At 41.2% G+C, this 24142-nt stretch overlaps 1 protein-coding gene across 1 annotated transcript; it reads left to right on the top strand.

Moving 5' to 3' along the window:
- Positions 1-4768: 4768 nt before the first annotated feature.
- dusp3a (dual specificity phosphatase 3a) lies at positions 4769-22823 on the top strand. The gene is made up of 3 exons (XM_078278601.1): positions 4769-5086; positions 14715-14947; positions 20317-22823. Exons 1-3 carry the CDS (start codon positions 4908-4910, stop codon positions 20544-20546), a joined length of 642 nt encoding a protein of 213 aa, XP_078134727.1. The 5' UTR covers positions 4769-4907; the 3' UTR covers positions 20547-22823.
- The last annotated feature ends 1319 nt before the right edge of the window (positions 22824-24142 follow it).

The following is a 24142-nucleotide window of genomic DNA, read 5'->3' as shown; positions in this document are numbered from 1 at the left end:
GGGAGAAAAAAAAAACATAAGTACTCTGGGGAATAAGCTCCCCAGAGCTAAGTTAGTAACAAGCATTTCTGGGACAAGGATGCACACAGATGGAAAAAGAGAGGAGAGAGAAGCTCAGTGTGTCAAAGGAAGTCCCCCAGCAGTCTAAAACTATAACAGCATAATTAAGGGAGACAGGTTAAGGAGAGGAGCCTGGTCGGGCTAGAACTCTCCCCCGCCGGATCTTATAAAGAGAGAAGATGTGAAACCCCAATTCAAATTAGTTAGAAATGTGCATTCAAACATTATCCAATGCATCTGGCAGGGCCTAATATCTCAACAGTCCTGTCGGAATTACAAAAAATAAGCAAAAAACAAACAAATAAATAAATCTTACATGTGGGACTCAGCTGTTGTTGCTCTAATCAGCCACTCACAGACTCCATGCAGGCTTTTTTAAATTAAGATAACAAAGCTAATATCAGATATTAGTCACAACAGGGTCACTTCAAATCAGATTTGAGCGTGCAGGGTACTTTCACTGCCTGTCACTGATAGCTGATTTGCAGTAGGACTCAGGTGGTGGTCATCCAATTAACTGGTCACGCTGCATCATGACGAAGAATGAGGGAAAGGGAAACTGTCAATGGAAATGCTACTAAATCAATGTTAAGTATTGACTTATTTGATCCAGATGGGGCTCATGGTGGTTCCCCATTCCCATAATTTATCTATTCTGCTTTTTTATGTTACATTATAAGGCCTGCTGCTGTCCATTGTTCCTTTAAATTGGCAATAAAAAAAAACTGCTAAACAGAAAAACTAAATTTAAATTGCATTTGAGGATGGTGCTATAGTTACTATATGCAATACATGAGGTAAAAGGTGGCTATAGCAAAGCTACACAGAATAAAACTATGAATTACTGGACCGGTTGGCTAAGCCACGCCCCCCTTAGTTAGTGTTGTTGCATCCTTTATGTTTGGACAATTGATCTTTTGAAATATAAATATAAAAATGAAATGCTGTACTTTAATTGCCCCCCCCAAATGGAGCGGTAACACTTTCACATTGCTTGATATTAATGTTTTGTGCAGAACTGAATCAGTGTCCATTCACTTACCATCAAAAATCTTAAGTGCAGGCCTTTATTACAATCACACATGCACGCACGCACACGCACACACACACACACACACACACACACACGCACACGCACACACTGCACAACAGGGAGCTAAAATTTTGTTCCACAAGATCTGTTGTTGCCATGGTATTGCACTGCATCTCCTTACATTGCCATGGAAACACAAAAATGATGACTGCTTTAAGTGAAGTGGGTCAAGAGCATCAGTCAAGTCGAACCAAATTTATGTGTGTCACATAAAATGTCTCAGCGGGATTTACAGCCCACCAACAGCAAACAGCTAACCCGACCCAGTCATCTACAAGAAGACAATAAAATGAAATCATTCATCACATACGGAAAACAAAAGGCTCATATATTCCATGAAATGTCACCTATGTAGTTGATCACTTTAAATTAGTTTCAAACACCGAGGGAAATATTTCGTGATGTCTCCATAGTTTACATGCACTTCTGCAGGAATCAAATACATTCACTTAAAACACAGTTGCGTAACATTATGCTTACTTTACACAGCATTTCAAAAAAGTTGACATTTATTCTCCAATTGAAGTGAAAAAAAGTTTGTAGAAAATGATGATATCAGTCTAATAGGATGAGATGTTGCGGGCCACTGAACGTGACTGAATGCACCTGAATTGTTGAACATACTTTGTAAACTTCTCATTCAGCTTTCACTCCCTAAATGGGGACTTAAGCCCTCTGTTGTATGACAAGTTAAATACACCTCAGTGTGATCATTATTCATTTACTACTTATTTTTCACTGTGTCATTGTTATAAATAGTGTTACCTTCACTTTGTCTCCTAAAACTAGTTTCAAATGTTTAATTGTGGTTCCAGTGTGTTGATTTGATGGAAATGTGGCTCCATCTTGTGGTTGTAAATATAAATATGTATGCTGGTTGAGCACTATCAGTTTTAGTCAACATTAATTCAGTAGGACCACATCTAACTTTAATATGTCCTCAAATGTGTCAATATTACTGCAACAAATCAGTTTAATCAGATATCCACGTTCTGAAATTTCACATAAATGTCATCTGTTTTCAGATTTGCATTCACAAGGGCTAAAATCAGTATTACCATCTCAGTGTACAGTGACATCATCACCATGAGGCTGAATACATTTCCTACTGAAGCTGCTGACAACTAGGGGTGGACATTGGAAATACATCATATGTGTGAAATGTGTTCATTAAGAATTAGCTAGAAATTATTTACTCCAGCTGTTAAACAAACCAAGAAATGCAGGTGTACTATTCTTTGCCTTTTTATATTTTTCTTTTCTTTCTTTGGTCTCATGATTTTCTTGTCACATTCTTTGTGTGTATACGTTTCTAATTATGCATGATTAATTTTATTTGAGGAGAGCTAAATAAATGAGTTCATTATTGACCTGAGCGTTTCATAGTTCAAGGCAACAAGTACCAACATCTGAGTGTTTAAAGTGTGACTTCTGCTCCGGCACAACCTTCACTCAACATTCTCAGTTTTAAGAGACAAAAAATATGACCACTTGTTGTGGGCCCAGCATAGAAAACCTTCCAAACTGTACTCATATCTTCACACATTTCCCTCAAACAGCTGATCTGTAAAGCAAGGACTTATGATAGGTTACCTATTTTGTTATGAAACCTAATTTTAGGATGTTACGAGCCGCACTTGAAGGCAGCATGCTAACCTCTCTTGTCACTACTGTCCTCCTCGGGTCCAGCTCCGGTCTCCTGAGTGTCTGACTGCCGGTGGGGTGTGTCTGCTGGAGATAGTGGAGGAGAGAGGCAGCTGCGTCCAGTGAGCCACAATCAGACGGAAGAGAACCGGAAGTTGCACGATTTAGTCTTTAAAATAAAAGCACTGCAATGCCTGCTTCTGTCATTTATTTTTCAAATAGGCAATAAAGAAAAACTGACTTAGTATAGTGTAATGAAAAACATAATGACTGCAGCTAATAAATAAAATGTAAGAAATTACAAAATGGCCCATTTCAGAATTGTATATTTTATATTACTGGATTATAATCAGTGATGCATTAAAGGTGCTCTAAGCGATGTTGGGTGATATCACTTCTTGTTGACGTTCGAAGTATTAGGCTCGTTCAAGATGAGCCGGGTCTGCGCAGAATCGATCACCGGCGATCGCCGCCCAATGCATGGCGGTTAGATTTGTGTCAGACTTGATCCCGACTTGCTCTGACGTCATGCACACGTGGGCAGCGTTAACCTCACGAGATCAAGGCGGCCGCAGTTTTGAGACACAGGGAGCGTAGTTGCTTTTCTCCGACTGCACGACCCAGGCGGACCCAGGGCATGCTGGGAAACGCCGGCCTCTCAGCTGATCTAACAGCTGATTGGTTCAGAATCAACTCAACATGATGACGTTCTATATAAACGTTTTAGTGATTTTGATTTGGAGGGATTTTAACTATTTGTCTGATTTAAAGGCTTATTCTCTACAAACCACATGTTGTATGGCTGATGGTGACATTTAGAAGTCAGAGAGACTAAATCTGTTCAGATTACGGATCATCTACAGTCTGTTGTTAATTCAAATCAGCAACAGATCGCATGTAGAGCATTTTGACAGCTACTCTATCTTAATAAAAAACAACTGGAGACTGGGTACACACTGATGTATGGGTCTGATAACATTTTATTAAATCAGAATCGGACCTAACATGATGTGAGTGTTTATGTGACTTCCTGCTCATCCTGAAGGCTGCTGGTATCGGCTGAAAACTGTCCGACTTGACCGTGGCTTTCTGTCTCTGCCTCCGGCTGCTGCCGCCTGCTCTCGTCCACTTTACAGGCGAGGCGCAGTTCATCTTGAACGCCTCACCTATTGTCAAAACAAAACAAAGTCTAGCTTGCCCCTCCCTCCTCCTCATCCCGTCCCCTCCCCCTAACTTCCGCGCACTAACCCCCCCATCCCCCACCCCCAAATCCTTCTTGTTGGTTATTGGCTGGAACACTGCTTGTTATGTTTGGTGGTGCAGGTTGGCGCAGTTTGTTTTTGTTGCTGTTTGTGGAGCCTGGGCTGTCTACAGAGACCGCGTTTTTTTTACAGTGTGTTCAGGGGACAGGCAGCTAGCGGATAGTGAGGAGATGTTTGCTGTAGGCCTATGCAACAAAAAATGTTGTCGCCTAAAAAAACGCGTGACATCGCTTAGAGCACCTTTAATATGCCACTTTTAATGTTGCAGCAGATGGGGTGTAATTGAACTACTTTATATACTGCTTGATTACTTTATCTATTAATTGCATCATACATGAGTTGATTTATAAATCTAAATATAATCTAAATCTGTAAGTAACTAAAGCTCCCAAATAATTTTAGTGAAGTAGAAGTAGCCTACACATTAGCATAAAATGGAAATACTAAAGCAGCCTACAAGCAGCTCTACCTCAAAATTGTAGCCTACATGAGTAAATTTAGTCTACTTAGTTTCACCACTGGCAATACGGCTATTGTGGTTTAACGATTTTATCCAACATTATTGCTTTTATTCACGCCTTTATTAACACATTCATTTAGAGCACTTTAATAAAAATGTGTTTATTTTGAAAGTTGTTGACCGGAACTACCTGTTACAACTCCGTCGTACTTGACGTTAATAGGAGAAGCTGTTAGAGAAAGAAAAACGCTCCCGCCTCATCATCAGACACCTTGTAGACAAGAAGACAGCTCGCGCACGACTCACTTGCGAATGTAAAATGCAGATGAATACACGAGTCTGGAGCTGGCTGTTATCTAACGTTAGTTAGGAGGGGAAAAGAAGAGCCATGAAGAAACACCTGAGTCCTGCAAAACAGCAACCACCGGCGGATGCCCCGGCTCCCGGCGGCGAGGTTAACGTTACCTACCAACAACTCAACGAGCTCCTGACAAACGGCAGCGGCTTCTACAGTTTACCGACACAACACTTCAACGAGGTCTTCCCCCGAATATACATCGGTAACGCGTGAGTCATTCATCATTTCATTATGCTTGTTTGACTCAGACAGGTAAGGATATTTATTTATTTTTTTAGATGCTCGCGCCCCATCCACCGACCAGACGCGATAATAACAACAGTGTCGCATGTCCGGGCAAGCAGATGACAAGCCGTTGCTATTTTGGTGTCTCCACTATCATCATGGAGGAGGCGACAGCCTGTTGTTGTCAACAAATTGGGTTGTTCTCGAAATATCAGCAGCGGAAATGTGCCTCAGCAGCCAGACAGGTGGACAGTGTAACATAATAGCATAATATAATAGCCTAATAATAGTATTTTGGAGGCATAATCATGTTTCCCTTTTAATTCACAGTACACACGCCTGGATTCACATCCGGACACAGGACGGACACAAAGACCCCTTTACTCAATGAATCCCTCCATCATTAGTAGCCTATTACTGCCATGTAATCACGTCTTCGTCGAGCCGCTCCCAAATAAATCCTATACAAGTGTCAAAACCCATTTATGATAGTGTAAGCTTTTACGAAGAAAAAAAAATAGGCTGTTTTTCTGAGAACATGAACAACTTGTGTAGAGATAATAAACCTGTTGTGAGGCCACCCAGCGCTGACTATCATCATTTACTGCGAGTAGATAGCACAAGAAATTATATTTTCTTATTTTAGAGAGGAAACAATCGAGGAAACAGTCGATTTACTCGATTAGTCTATCAACAGAAAACTAATTTGCAAATATTTTTGATAAATGGTGGTTATTTTTTAAGCACAAATGTCAGAAAAACAGTAAACACAATTTCCTAAAGCCCATAGTAATGTCCTTAAATTGTTTTGTCCGACCGGCAATCTAAAAACCAAAAATATTAAGTTCCCTATCTCAACAAAGGAAAACATAAATTACACATTGTATAATCTCATTATGAGACAAATAAATAGCTGCTGTGGAATTTAATTCCAACACCTGTATCAAGCAGTGAAAGGTGCTGAGCACACAGACACATATGCATACAGTGTATAGCCTACATTATGTATTTGTATATTAAACATGGCAGAGGGCGAACCATAAATCCATGGTTGTTGGTTGACTGGATGCTATTGGCTTTGTAATGAACATGCCAACTCTTTGAGAATTTACAGCTCGGTGTTCCAGTAAAAGCAATCCCTGGTACTTCTTGCACAGATGTGTACAGATTGTGTATGAGATGTAGCATATTACGCACAAATACAAATACACAGCGTTCCTCAGTTTGTCAGTACACTTACAGTCATTAGAAGCTGATATTCAGATCATGGCAGTCACAATTGATGTGTTACTGTTTGTAAGCCGTACTTTGATAATGAATAAGCATAATGAAAAGTTCACAACGGCTGGGTTTCGAACCTTTGTGTGTAAGATTCTTACACTCGTTTACTTATATGATCTATAGATCTATAGCCCGACTGAAACTGGATTTTTGAGGTTAAATATAATATATTATATACTGTTCTTGATAAATATCAAGAACAGTATCGGCCTCAAAAATCCATAAACAAAAAAGAAGCACTTTATCACTCCCTCTATGGGGGAATTAAATTTTCACACTCTGTTGTTTTTACATTACACACACGCACACACAGGATCCATAGACATGTAGTAATGGACAGTGCCCAGGAGGTGAACTGGCACCTCTCCTGCTACCTGTCCAAACCAGGGGTAGATGCATAAACTGTATTATTGAAGCCAAAACATCTCGATCGCCCCCTGGTGGCTGTCTGCAGTTCAGGTCATAAACCCCGCCCCCTCCGTGTTAGCAGATGGGACATGAAAAAAAATCAAAGTACATGTCATATCATTTTCTCCCAAAGATGGTTTCTGTCATTTAAGGTAGTTCCTATCACGCTGATGTTTGTTCAATTGTTTGGTTTTTATTAGTTATTTAGTGCTATAAAAACGGAGTGAAACATCATGATTGACAGCTGGGATTGACTCGCAATTGGTCGGACCGGTGTATGGGCGGGACTTCGATACCGCCGCTCCACTGCCCGATCACTGTGATTGGGCATCGAGAACCGATTCCTACTTGGAATCGTTTCGAAAATGACGATTCCAGTGGAATCGTTTCTTTATTGGAATCGTTTGGAGGATTTGGTTTCAAATCTGATCATCACTTCCCAATTTAATATGCTCAAGTTTTGGTTTCCGTAGCGGCCAGGCGCTTGTTGTGTTGCATCCATGGAGCACAGCAATGGCTCTAGTGTGGCTTTATTTTACATTAAAAAAGCTCGGTAAAACTGCAAACCACCATTGAATCAAAATAAAACTTTCCTCTTATTTGTGAAAACAGGCATGTGACCCGTTTCAACTCCACCCCTCAAAGAATCCGAATCGAGAATCGATAAGAACCGGAATCCAAAGGAAGAATTGGAATCAGAATTGTTCAAATCCAAACGATGCCCAACCCTACCGATCACTACTGTGCAGACTCTGGATCCAAAATTACAAAATGGCAGTGCCTGTATCCAAGATATTTTGGCTTCACTTTTGTACAGTGGGAGGACGTGGAGACGCGTCGTCCATCTTTATACAGAGTCTGAGGTATTTTTAGGCGTCATGTGGGGAAAGACACCCCAATATACAGTACATGAGCCACTTTCAATATCAAAAATACAGAGTATTTTTTTTATTTTGTAATCTCACATCTTCTGCAAGCAATTACATCTAAAAAGATCACAGATACTAGAAATCATTTTTTAGGTATCAAGTGTCAAATTTGTCGGAACAGCCGTCGAGGAATAAAAACAGTTACAGGAAATATAATTTTCAAATACACTTTGCTGTGCTGTAATGTAATATAAGCTTTTACAGAGCAGCTCTTAATCTCACTTTTATGGATTTGTGATGGAGAACGGATTCAGGGATGCCCCTGAGAAACGTAGTGTCTCTGTACAGCCCATCATTTGGCTCCAGTCACTGCCAAGAGAGTGGTGGAGGAATACAAGCACATTACTGTACCTCAGTGCTACGACAAAAATCAATCTGAATATGCCAGTCTGCCCCGGCCAAGTCTGCAAACAAAGTGCTGGCAGTCGTGTGCAGCTGAAGCTGATCAGACAGTGCTGTGGGTTTGAAAGAGAGACTCTAATGTGCTTTGAAGAAGAGATTTTAATTTCGGATGAGGAAATTGTGTTCTTTTATAATCATTCAAAGAAGCATTTCTTTTTACTCTCTCTTATCAATGGCCATGTTCAGTATGGTGGGGTAATTAGTTTTCTTTTTTTTACCATTAAAGTACATCATAGGCAGTCCAAAAAAGTCGAAAGGGCAGCGGAATGTAACGTGTGATATTACAAATGGCTCAGGCAGGGTGAGGTGGTATTGATTGTTGATTAAACCCTGCACCTTGTCCACTATTTCCACCACTGGGACCCACTAAGCCTTTAGGCTGATGTATCCTGTTTATTAGTTGTACCTTGTTACAATTATGTAGCTGGCCAGCAATCATCGATTACAGTTCAAGACTTAAATTAGAAAAAGAAGCTTTGTCCTTAAATATTCATTAATGTCTCTTATCACGGGATGCCCCCCCCCCCATAGGGAAATGGTCCCGTGAACTATTTTAGGCTACGATCTATACTTTAAAGCAACAACCGGGACAAAATTAAATATAGGATTGTTCTTCTGGCACTCATGAAAACACATTATAGCTTAGTTAATAAAAAAAAATAACCCATGATGTTTAGGTGTTATTCAGTAAGGATGTGTACGAAATCACTCGTTCCCTTCTTCTTATATTATATTAGACACTTGATAGTAAGCAGTAAATTGAGATTTTGGAGACTTACTAATCATAATTATTTTGCGTCGCTACTGAAAGCTCACAGCGGTCATTTTCACATCTGTAAAATGCAGAACGTTGCATTGTGGGATTGTTGAGGGCACTATATTCAGACAAGTAAAATGGCCTACCTTAAATATAGTGCACTATACTATATATTAAATAGAGGGATTTCAGACACAGCTGAAGCGTTTAACTCTCAGGTGTGGTTTCATTAGATTGAATAGGCAAACCCCCCCACTGTCATCACATTTTGATTCACATGTTTAAAGGTAAATTGGGATCGGTGCGTGGAAGTACTGAGCCCCACCCACTTAAAACCAAAACTGTTCCAACGTTGTCCTCGTAGAAACCCATTACTCATAGCACGAAGCTGACTGAGAAAGTATTTTTTCAGGGCCTTTAAAGTCCCTGAAGACTTAGCTTTGCTTACCTTACACAGTGGGCTCAGGCAAACAAAAAAAAATACCCCAAAAAAGTTGGCTCAGTTTATGCCAACGTCATCTGCCAAGGCGCTTCGGTTGCGAATCATATGCATGCAAGCACAAGTTCCTGGTGGATTTTTTTTTTTTTTTACTGTTTACCTCACAACAAAAGAGAATAAAGTTGGCGCCATGATAACTTCCCCGCATTGTAAAATCATTTTATAAGTATATTACAAACCGCTGTGTAGTGTTTTTGCGTCTGATAAGCTTTCACATTCACAGATCAGTTGCTCAAGTTAGATTGTATTTAATGTCTCACTGGTACCTCAACGGCCTTGTGTTGTTTTAACGCAGGGCTGCTTTCAGTCTGTATGCTTGCTAATAGATCAGTCCAAACTCCAAATCAATTTCATACTCATCACACCTTTTTGTTGCCCTGTATGCATCTGCATTTGTTATCTTTTTTGCATTGCAATTGTATATATCTTAATTGCAATTTAAATTATATGTACGGACTTTATCCACATAAACCACTGCTGCTAGTTTATATTCTCCTAAAAGATAACTAATCGTAGGGACAAAGCAATACATTATCCAGAAGAGATTAATAGATAACAGACACCTGGGAGGGGGATGGGAAACAAATCCAGGCCCATCCAGGTGAACCAGTACCACTGCAGTAATACAATAGAGTTTTAAAAATGATCATGTGTGAGCGATGTCAATAACCCCTGGCACTTTGATGAACTAGTCAGAAAAATGTCCCCATCCCTTAAATGTGTTATGAGTGTATTTTCGAGAACTCACACCCCTTGCACTGTCTTCAGATCAGTCGTAGTCAGCACTATGAACCCACCGTGTGCAGCTCAGGGACACACTTAAGGTGTGGTGTGTTTGCGTTGAGAAACACTTTGGCTCTTTTGTGAAGCTGGTCTTTAATAATGGATGTTGTGGGACTGCAGATCCCAGGGTGGAGGAGGCTGGGACAGGGCAGGTAAATAGGAAGGGAGCCATTGGCTGTGAACTCGCTTGAACCAGAGTGTGTGCCTCTGCATTGTGTTGTACAGTAAAGTACAGTAAATGTGAAAAGTGCTGCCAAAGGGTACAGTCACTTCCCCTTCCACACAGATGCACATTACTTATGTTGCATTATAAGTTCTTATACTGTACATGTAGGCATTTACTCAATCGTTTATGCACATACGTCTAAATATACACAACGTATTCTGAATAAAATACTATATATAGGAATAGGAATATTATGAATTCTGAGTCTCTGCTGACACACAAACAGATGGTCTCCTTCAATGGCCATAAAGCAAAATGGTGGCAGAGAGGATTTTTTTTAATTAGTTGTTGCAGAGGGAGTTGTCTCTAGGGAACTGTCCAGGGTCACCTAGCCTCGCCTCACAGCCTAATACTGACTGTAAGCAGATACACAGCAATAAAAACACACAGCACTGTCAGGAGGAACATGTTACATGAAGATTTAGCCTTCTTTGGCCTAAAAGTAATCTCTATAACCACATATCTGCGCATTAATGCTGGACAACATTTTGGTATCGGAAGATTTCTGGTTTCAGTTTGTAGTCCGAGCAGTATTGATCAGTCATGTTCGAGCAGGCTTTGGTTGCATGCAATGCAATGAGGCGGAGCGCATTGGCCGAATTGGAATCTCGGAACCCATCAGCTATCATCTTACGGCGATTCAGCTTTTTATTAGCTGCTTATTTATTTGCATTCATGAGCATACTGTATATCTGTTTATAGAGATCAGTCCTCTCTCATCTCCAACTCCATTCTCAAGTTGGGATCGAACCCGGAAGAGGAAGTCTTGGCCCGGATATCCGCTGGCTACAGTAGGAATCCAGAAATCGGTTTATTTGTTCTTTATTTTTTTATAACAAAGACAACTTACATTTCCAAGGGCATTTACCAGCAAAACCCAGAGGCTTAAAGTGCTCATATTATGCTTTTTGGCTTTTCCCATTTCCTTTATTGTGTTATATATCTTTTTGTGCACGTTATAGGTTTACAAAGTGAAAAAGACCAAAGTCCACCCCAAAGGGACTTACCATTTCCAACAGAAAACACTGTTCACAAACTGCTCCAAACAGCTCTATTGTAGTCCAGCCTTTACTTCAGAGACAAACGTGCGTCACTTTGTAACACACGTTATAATGCTCGCCTAGCTGCTAGCGTGGCACTCCCTCATACTCTGCAACTGACAAGCTAGCAGTACTTACTGTGTATGTGCGACTCCCAGCAAAGATGGTACTGAAGTGAGATGTCTCACTCTGTAGCTAAAACAGAGAGCTCAACACACAGGATGAAAAGAGGAGCTGCAGCAATGTGCAGTATAACAAATATGTTTTTTTCTGAAAATTAAACCACATAAACCTATTCTGGTACAATCTCTAAATACAATTATGAACCTGAAAATGAGCATAATATGAGCACTTTAATCATCATCATCGGACCGATGGCGGATGGGTTCTGAGTTTGGGATAAAAGTAAAGCAAATGTAGACTCTTGAATCTTTTATAGAATTTAAAATATTATACATCTTTGCTTATAACATTACGTTGTCACTATACAGGTAATCACGCATTATTATGGAACCCAACTTCTAGGCAAGACCCGCCCTTCAATAGCATTCACACACTACTATTGGCCAGGCGTCCATGCTTATGCAAGGTAACGTAACCCGATTTGTTCAGGTCCTATCCCCTGACCAATCGGCTATCCTAACCTTAACCACTCGAGGTCAATGCCAAACCCCAACCAATCGAGTTGCTTCGTAGGGCGGGACTTGCCTAGACGTTACGTGGGATCCATAATAATGCGGTAATCACAGCTTTGGCATAAATCCAATTTTGTGAAATTTTATGAAATAACTTTTTTTTTTAAATACATTTAATGGTGAAAGAGGTAACACTGGAGAAACGAAGACACACGTTAAATACAGTACACTGTTCTGAAGTCATGATTTGTGTCTCTATTAGCTGTAGAGCGGAGAGAGAGAACAATGTGGTGCAGTGTTTTGTTGTTTAAAACATAAATTCCGCACACCTAATTAGTGACACTAAATGTTCCATAAAACTTTAATACAACACATACAAAAGAAGCATTTCATTTCAAATCAATGGGCAGTGCCTTCAGCCAGGTTGAATCGTAACAGTGTACACAGGCATTGAGCCAGGCAGGCTGGAGCAGCCAAAACCCTGTATTGCTTTGTTATGGTTTGTTTGCTGTGTATAGGCCTAATATGTGGTATTGTTTCCTACAAACAAAGAGCAGTAGTGCAGAGCAGATGGATTGTTTCCTCGAACTTGAGTAGATAAAGATGGAGGTGAAGCTCTTTAGCCATGTCTTTCTTGTCCTGCTTGAAAATGTATAAAGATGTCAAATACTTGGTTTCCATGGCATTATTCTTTCCCCTTTGTAATCCATTGCTTTCACGTTCTTCCTCCTTCTCCTGCCTCCCTATTCATTACTTTATTTGAATACAAAATTGAAACTTAGTTTTTACTTTGTTTTAGAGTGACATGCTTTTATATGCACACAGCTTTTATCAATAGGACATGTCAACAGTTTTGCTATCATAATGCCACCTGAGTGTGTGCGTCTATTCTAGTAGTTGAAGTGTTGTGGTCTAGCCTGGTTGACACCTTGGTCTGGGCAAGGTTCATTCGCAGCTCATTTCCAAAGGGGCGTCACCAACGGACGCCGGTCAAATGCCTCTGGGTGCATTGGATAGTCCTTCAACCAATCAGACCAACGATTCGGGTGACGTAGCAGCGACAGCGGCATCAACGGGTTGCTGCGCTTCGGTGGCCGTCATGTTGAACAAAAAGCTGCTCGCCATCGCTGCGCTATCGTCATCGTGTAAAGCCCGCCTCGACGGTTGTGATTGGTGTAAAGCCCGCCTCAACGTTTGTGATTGGTGTAAAGCCCGCCTCAACGGTTGTGATTGGTGCCTCAATTTGGAAAAATTGGAAATGGGCTTGAATGGGCTCTTGGCCAGAAGGACTTGCAGAGCAAATCTCAAATTTGCCGGAAGCTCGTCAGGGTTTTCCCAGGCTAGTTGTGGTCCAGCGTGGCCAAGATCTCTCTGGTAGGTAAGCTGTGTTCTTCTCTGACTAAACACTGTGAGTAACTGGACTCTGGACAATTCTGCCATTCGACTGTGGCCACGACAACTTTAATGTCTATCAGGCTTTACACGATTGTTAATTCAATTTCTTTGGATTTCAGACTGTTGGAAGATGTCACCTTGGACTCTGGGATCTTGTGATGGGCATTGTTTCCCTATTTTCTGAAATTTTATAGACTAAAGTCTAACAAGAAACATCCAACAAGAAAGGCAGCAGATTCACAGGGTCCACCTGCGCGTGTGGGTTAACTTATTTTGCCTGATTGGACCTCTTCTCACAACCTTATAGGGCTTTTTTTCAAGGGGAAAAGAACAGGTGTACACAATCAGATTAATTAGCTCTTCTCAACAGCAACAAGTGGAAATGGGCCTTGGCTGTGGGAACTTGTGATGGACTTTCACTTTTTACTACATTTTCTAGATTAAATTATGAATTAAAGCAATTATAAATAATTTAATTGCACTACAGAAACATAAAAAAGTAGGGCTGCATGATATTAGGGAAAATATGCAGTATGCGATAATGATATTACTTAAATAAAGTGTACTCAGTTCTGCCTTTCTGCTTTTTTCAGTGTTCTGCTCAAAGTTAACAAATTGCTTGTTGAATTTAAAACACCGAAAGGAAATCATTTCCTACATTCTTTTATTGAATTGACCTGAACACAGAAAGCACCATTAAAAAAAAAGAAGTAATTGCTCCATTTTAAAGTGTCGTTTTCTACTGATACTCTCTTTCAACTAACTCAAAAAAATCACGGTCTCTCGCAATGTGTTTACTGCGCAAGTTGATCGTGATGACGATAAAACAAACTATTTATGGTGCAGCCCTAATGAAAAGACACATTTGAGTACTGTTTTAAAGCAAAAGTGCTTCTACAGCTCCCAGCAGATAATAAAGTTGTGAAGATTATATTTGGCTGTTTATGAAGAGATGCTGTGATACTGCCAGCACAGTGTTCCCTGAAACGCAGGTAGAGTGGTTGTGAAAGATGCAACCTACATTGTCCAAATATCACTTTAAAATAAATTGTGCTGACACACTCCTTTGCTGGTATTATTAGTGCTGTTATTTGTCTTCGATGTCTGCTCCATACTCAACGTTTTATTTCACCATCAACATTTTTACTGGTGTACAGACTTTGTTTTTTTTAAATGCAGCAGACTTATCACAGACATCAGCAACTTGCTAAAGTAGTCAAATGAATGTATTTTTCCACTCTGATCCTGCACACCCAGGTTCGTAGCCCAGAATGCAATGCGTCTGCAAAAACTCGGAGTGACGCACATCCTCAACGTGGCGGAGGGCACCTCCTTCATGCATGTCAACACCAGTGTGGACTTCTACGCCGGCACGGGCATCACGTACCACGGTATCCAGGCCAACGACACGGAGCAGTTCAACCTCAGTGCCTTCTTTGAGGAGGGGGCCGATTTTATTGACAAGGCCCTCGCACACAATAATGGCAAAGGTGAGTTTATTTTGACCTGTGAAGTGTGAGAGGTGGAGACTTTAATGTTGCGCTGTTTAGGTGGCCTGATTGGTCAGTTGGTCAACTGGGCTGATGGGCTAAATGCTAAGAACGGATAAAATCAATATTTTGTATTGGCATTGGATCACTACTTGTATGCGAAAGTTGTTGCTTATAATGATGACCTCAAAGAGAAGTATTAGCTCTTACCTCTACAGACAAATCTTGCATCTTTCAGCTAATTTTTTCTTTGATTTGGTTCACTCTCACTGCTCTCATAGCTTTGTTTCCAGCTCTAAAAAGCTCTAGAAAACACCCTGTACACTACCTGCTCAGCAGCACGACGTGGATATAGACTACAGTACGGCCAAAGTGAGCATAAAATTTATAATTTAGCGGATATTGGCAGAAAATGTTATATCACTTGTCATCAGTACGTGCAAATGCACCGAAGAGATTTGAGAGTTTATGTCAAAGGGAGATCAAAGGGGAGAACAGTGCCGTTCTCACTTCAGTAGCTCCCACTTAAAAAGTAATTTGTCTCCACATGTTTAGACATGAAAACAAGCTCCTATTGTTACTTGTCTAACAAAGGATACACAATTTAAGACATCTGGTAATGATTCACTCTCTACGCCTCATTGTAGTGGATCTTAAAGTGAACACAGGAGATAATAAGGCCTTGAGCATCTCAGGCTAAATCTGACACACTCCTGAGCCCTGCTCCATATTCCATTATCAGATCATGTCGAAATGTCCCATGCATAACACACCTGTAGCACCAAATCCACCTCATTGTGACCCACGATGTGTTAAAAAGGCGATATGACACTTTTGGACTTGGAAGCAGAATAAAACAATGAAACAATGTATGACAAATGGTCAAAATGCAGAAATCACAAGGGAGTAAAGTCTAAAATTAGCTATTTGATATATCTACGAAGTCAGGTGTAGTGTATTTTAACATCTCACATGTGTTGTGCAGCATCTTGGAGAGCAGAATATATAGACTGAAAGAATAATCAATCCCAGGAGGCATCACCCATCCCCCCCCCAGCTCTCCCAAAGCTGCAACTACATTTATTATTATATTATATTATTTTGTCACCGCACGTGAGGGATGTGTTTAATTAGTGTGGTGAACCCTGTATTTTATAACATGGATTTATTGTCAGCCACGACACAGAGAAGCGTCTTCATTTCCAGACAGTTTGGCAAAGGTTCACGAGCACCGTGGTAAATCAGGAGTGAAGAGCAACTGTAACAAGGACTGTGGAGGAGAGCAGAGCAGTGGGAGGATGAGGGAGGATGATACCTCTACTCTGCTGCCTGGTGCTGCTGTATGTAGTTTGACATTGTGCAACATTATATTTGACATGTTGTGACCCCACTCGCTGCAAGCTCCGTAAAGGTCACAGGGCCGGGATTTTAATGAGGAACTGCATCGGTGCATTTTTCCTACGTGTCCGCCATAATGAAGACATGAGGTTACTGTGTGTTACAATAAGTGGTCAAGCTCACATTGCATACTTTCATCTAAATATTATAGGTAGAAACTATCAGCAAAATTATCATCACTAAAAGGGGCAATGATCAATGTTTTTTTCTTTTTCTTTTATATATATTAAGAATAGATCAAATGACGGATCTGCAGTTAGCGCTACAGAGCCTCTTTCAAATCTCAAATTGCGATTTTCAAATAGCCAGAGCTGCAATTTTAATTAATAACTTCCATAGTTTAGCTAGTAGCTAGCTAGTACTGTAGCTAGTTTCAAGGTCCGTCTCCGGAGCTGCCTCCCGCTCCCCTTACAGCGAAGTAGTCTCCTAGCGGCAGGGAGTGAGGCAGAGGGACCGCGGGGTGTGCTAGCTAGCTAACTCGTGTCTCATTTGTGGTCTGATAAACAGTAAATTCATCAAATTCAGTGCCCCATATCTGAATTAGCTATTATATAGCATAATAGCTATTTTTTCCAAGCTACTGTAGCAGTCCTATTTCGTAAGTTTTCATGGTAAATCAGCCGTCTAAGCCTTCGCCTCTGATTGTCACTCTGCCCGAGGAGAAAATGCTTTACTTGCGCTGTTTGGTTGCCATGACCTTGCGAGTCATTCAGTACGTTTACATGCACACCAATATTCCACTATTATTCCGAATATGACAATATTCCGAATTTGATACGGGTCATGTAAACAGCATATCCCAGTTGGATATTCAGAATAAGGCCTTTTTTCCGAATAAAGCATTTTCCGATTAAGACATGTGGGATATTCCGGTGTAATTCGGGTTTTAGAGGCATTCTTTGGACATGTATACAGCGCATTCGGAATATGCGTCTCAATCTGGGTTTTTACCGCAGGCTAATGGTCAGCTCTGTGCGTTGCTATGGTTGCTGTACACAAACCAACCAGCCACCAGTTTGCAAGGCTGCAGACCCGATAAGAAGGAGAAACACAGCTACTTTTAAACATTATCAAAGACTTGGATCTCAACAGTTTTTTTGATATGTGCACACATCGCTACGCCGACCTTTTCAAGAAGCTGGTCGAAGGAATGAAAGAGGGACGCTGTGTTCACATGGTCCAACAAGTCCGCCACCACTGGTAGACTTTGAAAAAATCGTATATGTTGCACGGCTACACGTAAAAGTGCTCACCCTCAAAGTGGAGAAAAAGCAGATGATAGTTTGTTTGAATTCAGTGGAGCAGAAAGCTCCACAGATTTGCGAAATTGCGACTTCATGACATTTTATGAAATTCAGCATAATGTATATAACGGAAACACTGACCCATACAGCACAATGTGTGAGTCTGATCTATACGTTGCTCCACTCGTCTCCGCTGTCCCGCTTGGGTGGCAACTAGAAAGCGAGTCCTCTGATTTGTTGTCATTGCAGACTAAGGCAGCTGATTTTTACGAATTTGGCAAACAGTTTTATCTTTGTTGGGTAATTTTGCCATCTACGGTGCAGAACCCAAAACACTTCCATGCACTGCTTCTTAGATGCCTCCATGTCATGATTATCTGATCAGCACAGCTTTGCTCGCAAGGGTCCTCCTTGACATGTATTCATTGGCTACATCTGTTAGCTTCATATAATATTTATTCGCTTTATTTGTTAGCTCATGCAACGAGCACCCTCTGCTGGACCACAGGGAAAACTACTTCAAACTGGCTGCGCTTATAGATTATTAAATTTTGAATTCGTACAGGTCATAACAGTTTGAAGATTACATTTTTCTCCACGTTCAAATTTCAAATAGGAGGTGACAGCTCTACTAGCGAGTGAGTAGTCTCGCATTGCCAGACCTTCCTCCACAGCGCTGCGGAAGAGGGTCTGGCTAGTCCACACAGCATTTCGGGATGGGAGAAAAACGTGCTCTGGTTTATTGGCATTTCTTTAAACCAATCACAATCGTCTTGGGTGGTGCTAAGTGCCGGACGGAGCCACGGTGCCTCTGCAAAATAGCCTTGGGAAGGAACTTGTTTTGGTGGAACATGTGCTTGTTAAAAAGTTGTTTTAGTCGCGCAACAGAAAACTCCGATTGGACAGATAGTCTAGCTAGCTGTCTGGATTTACCCTGCAGAGATCTGAGGAGCAGTTAACCATAGTCCTCAGAAATCCACCGGAGTTTAAAATGCCAACACAAAGAAAGCGGGAGGTGACGGCGGCACCTGAACAATCCCTGAAAATGAAACGTCGTCGATATAGACTAGCGAATGAGTGAAGTCGTGAGCCAGAGATCCTGCGTGTCCAACAACAGGATACAGTAGAATCAACATTGATCTGTGGTGATTAGATATTTAAGAGGTCATTTTATTGGCAGAGGAGGAGAGGGATAGAAGGAGATTATACTACAGAGAGGAGAGGGGAGAGATGCTGGGGGTAATACTGGGAGGGGGACACAGAGCAGTGTTGGGTTTCAAATAAAGTGCAGACTCTGCAGATCTGACCAGAGCCCGGCACATCAGCCACTCTGTGAAGCTCGCCAGGTCAGGTCCCTCATGGGGTTTCTGAAAGTGTAAGTTAGATACACAAACAGAAGCAAGTCAGGATTCACACACAGATGGGTATACAGACAGGAAAATATAAATGCAGGACAGAGAACATACATGTATTTTCTGCACACACACACACACACACACACACACACACACACACACACATACAGACTCTTCATGAAGGATGTGGGTGCAGTGAAGATGATTGACTTTGCCGAGTCTGCAGCAGGGGTCAGGTCTTGTATTTGCATTTCCTGGCACAGAAGATGCTCCGCGAGGCAACTTTGATCACAGCATATGTTCCCCAAACACTTTTACTCTTCTTTGTGTTTCTTTGTAAATTTGATATTTAACATTCTTTTTAAGGTTCTTTAAAGATATGGATAAAGGAAACATACATTTTCCAAGTTCTAATCTTGTGTCACTGTTAAATGTTCAGTTATCGCTTTGTGTGTAAAGCAATATCTTTTGAATGTTTTTCATATAACATTTTGTCAGCTTGTGCTGATTGGCGATGGGACCATATATCGACGATTGAAGGGATGATCGCTGATTGCTTTTTTCCTACGTGATTTTAACTAACTTCCTTTCAGAACTAAGATGTTGTAAAATGTATGTCTAGACTCTGCGCCCTACTTTGCATTTAGAAAGATTTCTAAAAAAAAAAAAAAAAAAGATGAAGAAAAAAGAAAAGTTTCTGTGTGAGCTGAGCCCCGTTAAACGGCACGAGTGACGAGTGAATTTTAAATGTTTTCCGTCTCTTTCCCATGGATCGGACACCCCACATCTCTGTTCTCCATACGCCTGCTCACCAAAACTTTGCTCTGCACTCCATAAGATTTGCTAACGTTATAGATATGATTTGGATTGTGATATTACAGATAAGAAATCCATGTTCAACGGAACATGATGCTGGGATATTGTCGCACCAAACAGATACACAGACTTGTAAAAGGGAGCCGTTGTTTAAGACATTGATTCTCTCTCCGCCGCTAAAAATAGTCTTCAACAAATGCACCCTTTCCTTCTATTTGAGTGATACTTGCTAAAAACGACAGTGACCAGCTGTTTTGGGAAATTACTGAACCTTTTTCTTAAAATAAAAGTAAATACTCCTGAGCCGTTTTTTAATTTGTTAGGTCTTCAGAATGAACCAATGGGCTAAGAGCTGATTTTGGTTTGTTGCTGATTGTTTGTTTCGATCTTTATGTGGCATCTGTTGACAGCAAGATGTACATATTGTAGTCGATCCTTTAAATGACTCAAGCTAAGACTCAGCATTTCTTGGTGGTGTATGTTTTTTTTTGTGATTCTGCACCACATATACAGTAGCACTCATCTTGTCGTTCTATTCTCTATTTGTTCCCTCCAGGGAAAGTGTACGTACACTGCAGAGAAGGCTACAGCCGCTCCCCTACCATGGTTGTTGCTTACCTCATGCTGCGCCACAAAATGGATGCCCGGCTGGCGGTGGCCACCGTGAGGCATAAGAGAGAAATTGGTCCCAACGACGGCTTCCTTCGCCAACTGTGCCAACTTAACGAGAAGCTGGCAAAGGAGGGCAAGCTGAACGGGGAGGTGGGCAAACTAAAGACCAAATGAAAGCAGGACAGACCCTCTGCCCTGTCTCCTCCCATCATGCCTTTCACAGGCGTTCAGCTGCTCTCGGACCCCGCCCTGACCAAACCAGCACCCATCTGACCCACCAAGGGGTATTCTGAAACACAAACATACATGCATTTATCTGTGTAGACGATTATTCCTCATGCACACACACAATCTCACACATTTTCGTTTATAAATCTTCAGTTCACGTCTGCCACTGCTGCTCCTAAAGAGGACGTGTGTCAGTCCTCTGCCTGCTCCTACAAAGAGTGTGATCTCACATACTTCCCCCTTTTTTAAACTCCACACAGATGTGCAGACGTTTCGCTGCTAGCTCCCGAAAGCGGTACCTTAAAGCATTCCTTCAATCCTCCGCAAGTTGAGAAGGTGAAAACTTTGCCCTGATTTTTAAGAGTTTCCTTAAATAGAAGATTATAGCACAATCATTCCATAGTTTTCCACTGCCGGGAATATCAGTGATGTCTCCGCCAGCAGGACGACTCTATAAATCCCACATGAACTCTTAGATATTAAAAAGTCGACGGCCACACATGATGCAGACAAAATATGCGAATGGATAGAGGAAAATCCCAAAACATTCCATGAAAACTGAACAAAAAAAACAAAAACTCAGAGTTTTGTTGGCCCTCTCGATCCTTAAAATTCTCTTCTACCTTTAGGGGCAGATATTTAATGCACAAACACAAATGATTCACGCTCTAATGCAAGCTGTAGCTCGGCATCCTCGACTCTCTCCGGCCTCTAGTTTGACGACGGTAGCGTTACATTTGTCAGTCGTTGTATCACTGAGGCACACGGCAGCAGGAACAGCGACAGCAAAGGTCGTGCTAATTAAAAATAACAGGTCGTTCATGTAGCAGGACATATTTAGCTGCTGATTTGACGAATGTTCATTAGAGCTAAATGTGACGTTATTTCGGTTTGCCATTGAGCTCAATCAGCCTGCAGTACAATATGTGAGAGCAACATTGGACTGAATATCCTCTTAAAAAAACCTTCAAATGAGCTAATATACAGGATTTAATTTCCAAAGTGGCGTATTTACTAATTAAATTTCCTCCTGCATTGGAAATAGTAAGAGTGGAAGTCTTTTGAAGTTATTATAATTGAGTCATTTTACTCACCAACTTTCATTTTATGGAGAAAAGAAGAGGTTGATAAATACACTAAACACAATCTGCTGGTTCGGTTTGTGTGTTAGAGGCAAGTGTTATACTAGTGGGAAACACTTTTAATAAGCACTGTAACATTTTTGCAGAGCTTAGTTAGTTAAGGGACTGAACAGACGTACGGCTTGTCTACACAGTGGGCGCTTTTCAGACAGAACAGATATAATCCTATTTTAATCAGCCCAGCTGTCTACACAGGCCACGTAGCGGCTTGGGCTCCACTTACGCTTTAAACAAGTGTGTTTTTACATTCATAGTTTTACACGTGTAACTACATTGATTGTGTTTTGGGCTCTGAACGCTGCCAAAACGCAGATGACCTACACTCTGAACTAGGGGTGTGACGAGACACTCAGCTCACGAGAACGAGATGAGATTTTAACACTATTTTAAAGAAAACTTCAATTAAGAAATATGACTGGGAAGATAGTCTTTACTCAGAGAACCAAGGTTCCAACGTAACCAAGTGTTTCATTGCAGCAGTAAACAAGGAAGTAGGCTGCTCTTGTATCGATTTATGGCCATTTTAAGACGAGGGGAGAACATTTCTCTTTGTTTAATATCATTAAAAGTAAAGTTAGGTTTTGCTTTCTGCTTCCAACTCATTTAAAAAAAGACAGAGCGATCTGCGCAAGTCAGCGCCACACTGAACTGCACGCTGCGCTGTGTGTGTGTGATGGTTAAGGTTAGGGTAAGGGGCTAGTGAATGCATTATGTCATTGACAGGTCCCCACAAAGATAGTGCCACAAACCTGTGTGTGTGTGTGGGCTTGTTTAACTATATTCGTGGGGTCCAAAAACCGGGAGTCCAGTATACTTGTGGGGTCCCGACGGCTTTGTGGGGCCAAAATGCTGGACCCCACAAGTTTAAAGGGCTGTTTGGGGGTTAACACTTGGTTGTAGGATTAGGGATAGAATTAGGTTATGGTTAGGGTGAGGGTAAGGGTTAAGGTTAGACATTTAGTTATGATGGTTAAGGTTAGGGTAAGGGGCTAGTGAATGCATTATGTCAATGACAGGTCCCCACAAAGATAGTGCCACAAACCTGTGTGTGTGTGTGTGTGTGTGTGTGTGTGTGTGTGTGTGTGTGTGTGTGTGTGTGTGTGTGTGTGGGGCACAAGTGAGAGAGAGAGAGAGAGAGAGAGAGAGAGAGAGAGCAGCCGTACCCTCTAACGTTCTAACGCTGTGTTTTACCGGCAGCTTTGTACAATTGCAACTCCGCTACCACTCTGCAAAAGTGAACTCAGAGTCGACTTTGGATGGGCGGGGGATCTTCTATGCTAATTTAGAGGTCCAAACCAGACTCATCTTAAAAGCCAGATGTATTAAAAGACCAACCAGGTTAGACTTGTCTACTAGTGTCTGCTCTGCACTTGTTTAATGTCGTGGACGAGATCTGGTCACACCTCTGCTCTGACCACATCCTGTGTAGACACTGACGGTCCCCACTAAGCCAGCTAATTTTGAAAAGCTTTTTTACACACATATTGTGAAGACTCACTAGAAGGCCCGAACAACATCAACACCGCTTAATCTCTTGTTCCTCATCTTTTGGTGAATAAACCTAAAGTTGAGATTTGATCATGGCTGATAAATGCTACCTGTTATCCAGTTGAGCAGTATTTCTTGCGCTGCTGCACTGAGACGACACAATAAACATAAATACAGCGCAATGATAGTTGAATATTCAATTAGTTGATCGACAGAAAATGAGTCTTCAAATATTTTGGGAATCGCTAAATCGTTTTCATTGTTTTCCAAGCAAAACAAAACCGATTTTCACCAGTTTACCACCTTCAAACTAGAGGCCTTTTAGTTTTAACAGTCAGATGCATCACCAGGGAAGGATGCCACCAACTCTTCCAACTGAAAGTTCCAGTCATCACGCCAGAGAGTTGTCCACTGCCACTTCCCTGACACAGCCATTCGGTCAGTATCCAACACCACTGTCTCATCAACACAGTTTTGTCAGAGGTCCATACACAACATGTCTCACTCCTAAGTGTGTGTGTCATAGAGTAATTAATAATGCCTGACTTTATGCACACACAGGGTCACATCACACTTTTTGTTTGTATGTACTTACGCATTGCAATATATGTCAATACCCCCATCAGATATATAGAATGTACTCACATCTAAATACGACTATCCAGGCTGTAGTTGTTACATATAGGCTAACAGTAGTTCAACAATACATTTTGAAAGTATCTATTACTGTAAACTAAACCTAGTGCCAGGAAGGACGGCAATGGAGTGTTTTAAAAAAAGAGTTGTTTTTGAGACAAATTCCCATCAAAGTGCAGGCGGTTTGAGATGGGAAAGCAGAGCTGTTGAGCTGGATGACCACCAGCATCACTCAGAAAAGAGTTCACTTTGTCCCTCACATCAGATTGCATATTA

The sequence above is a fragment of the Sander vitreus genome, chromosome 21 (genome assembly GCF_031162955.1).
Source record: "Sander vitreus isolate 19-12246 chromosome 21, sanVit1, whole genome shotgun sequence".
In the NCBI taxonomy this organism is placed as follows: Eukaryota; Metazoa; Chordata; class Actinopteri; order Perciformes; family Percidae; genus Sander; species Sander vitreus.
Note: the sequence above shows the minus strand (reverse complement) of the source record. Positions and strands in the feature narration are given on the sequence as shown.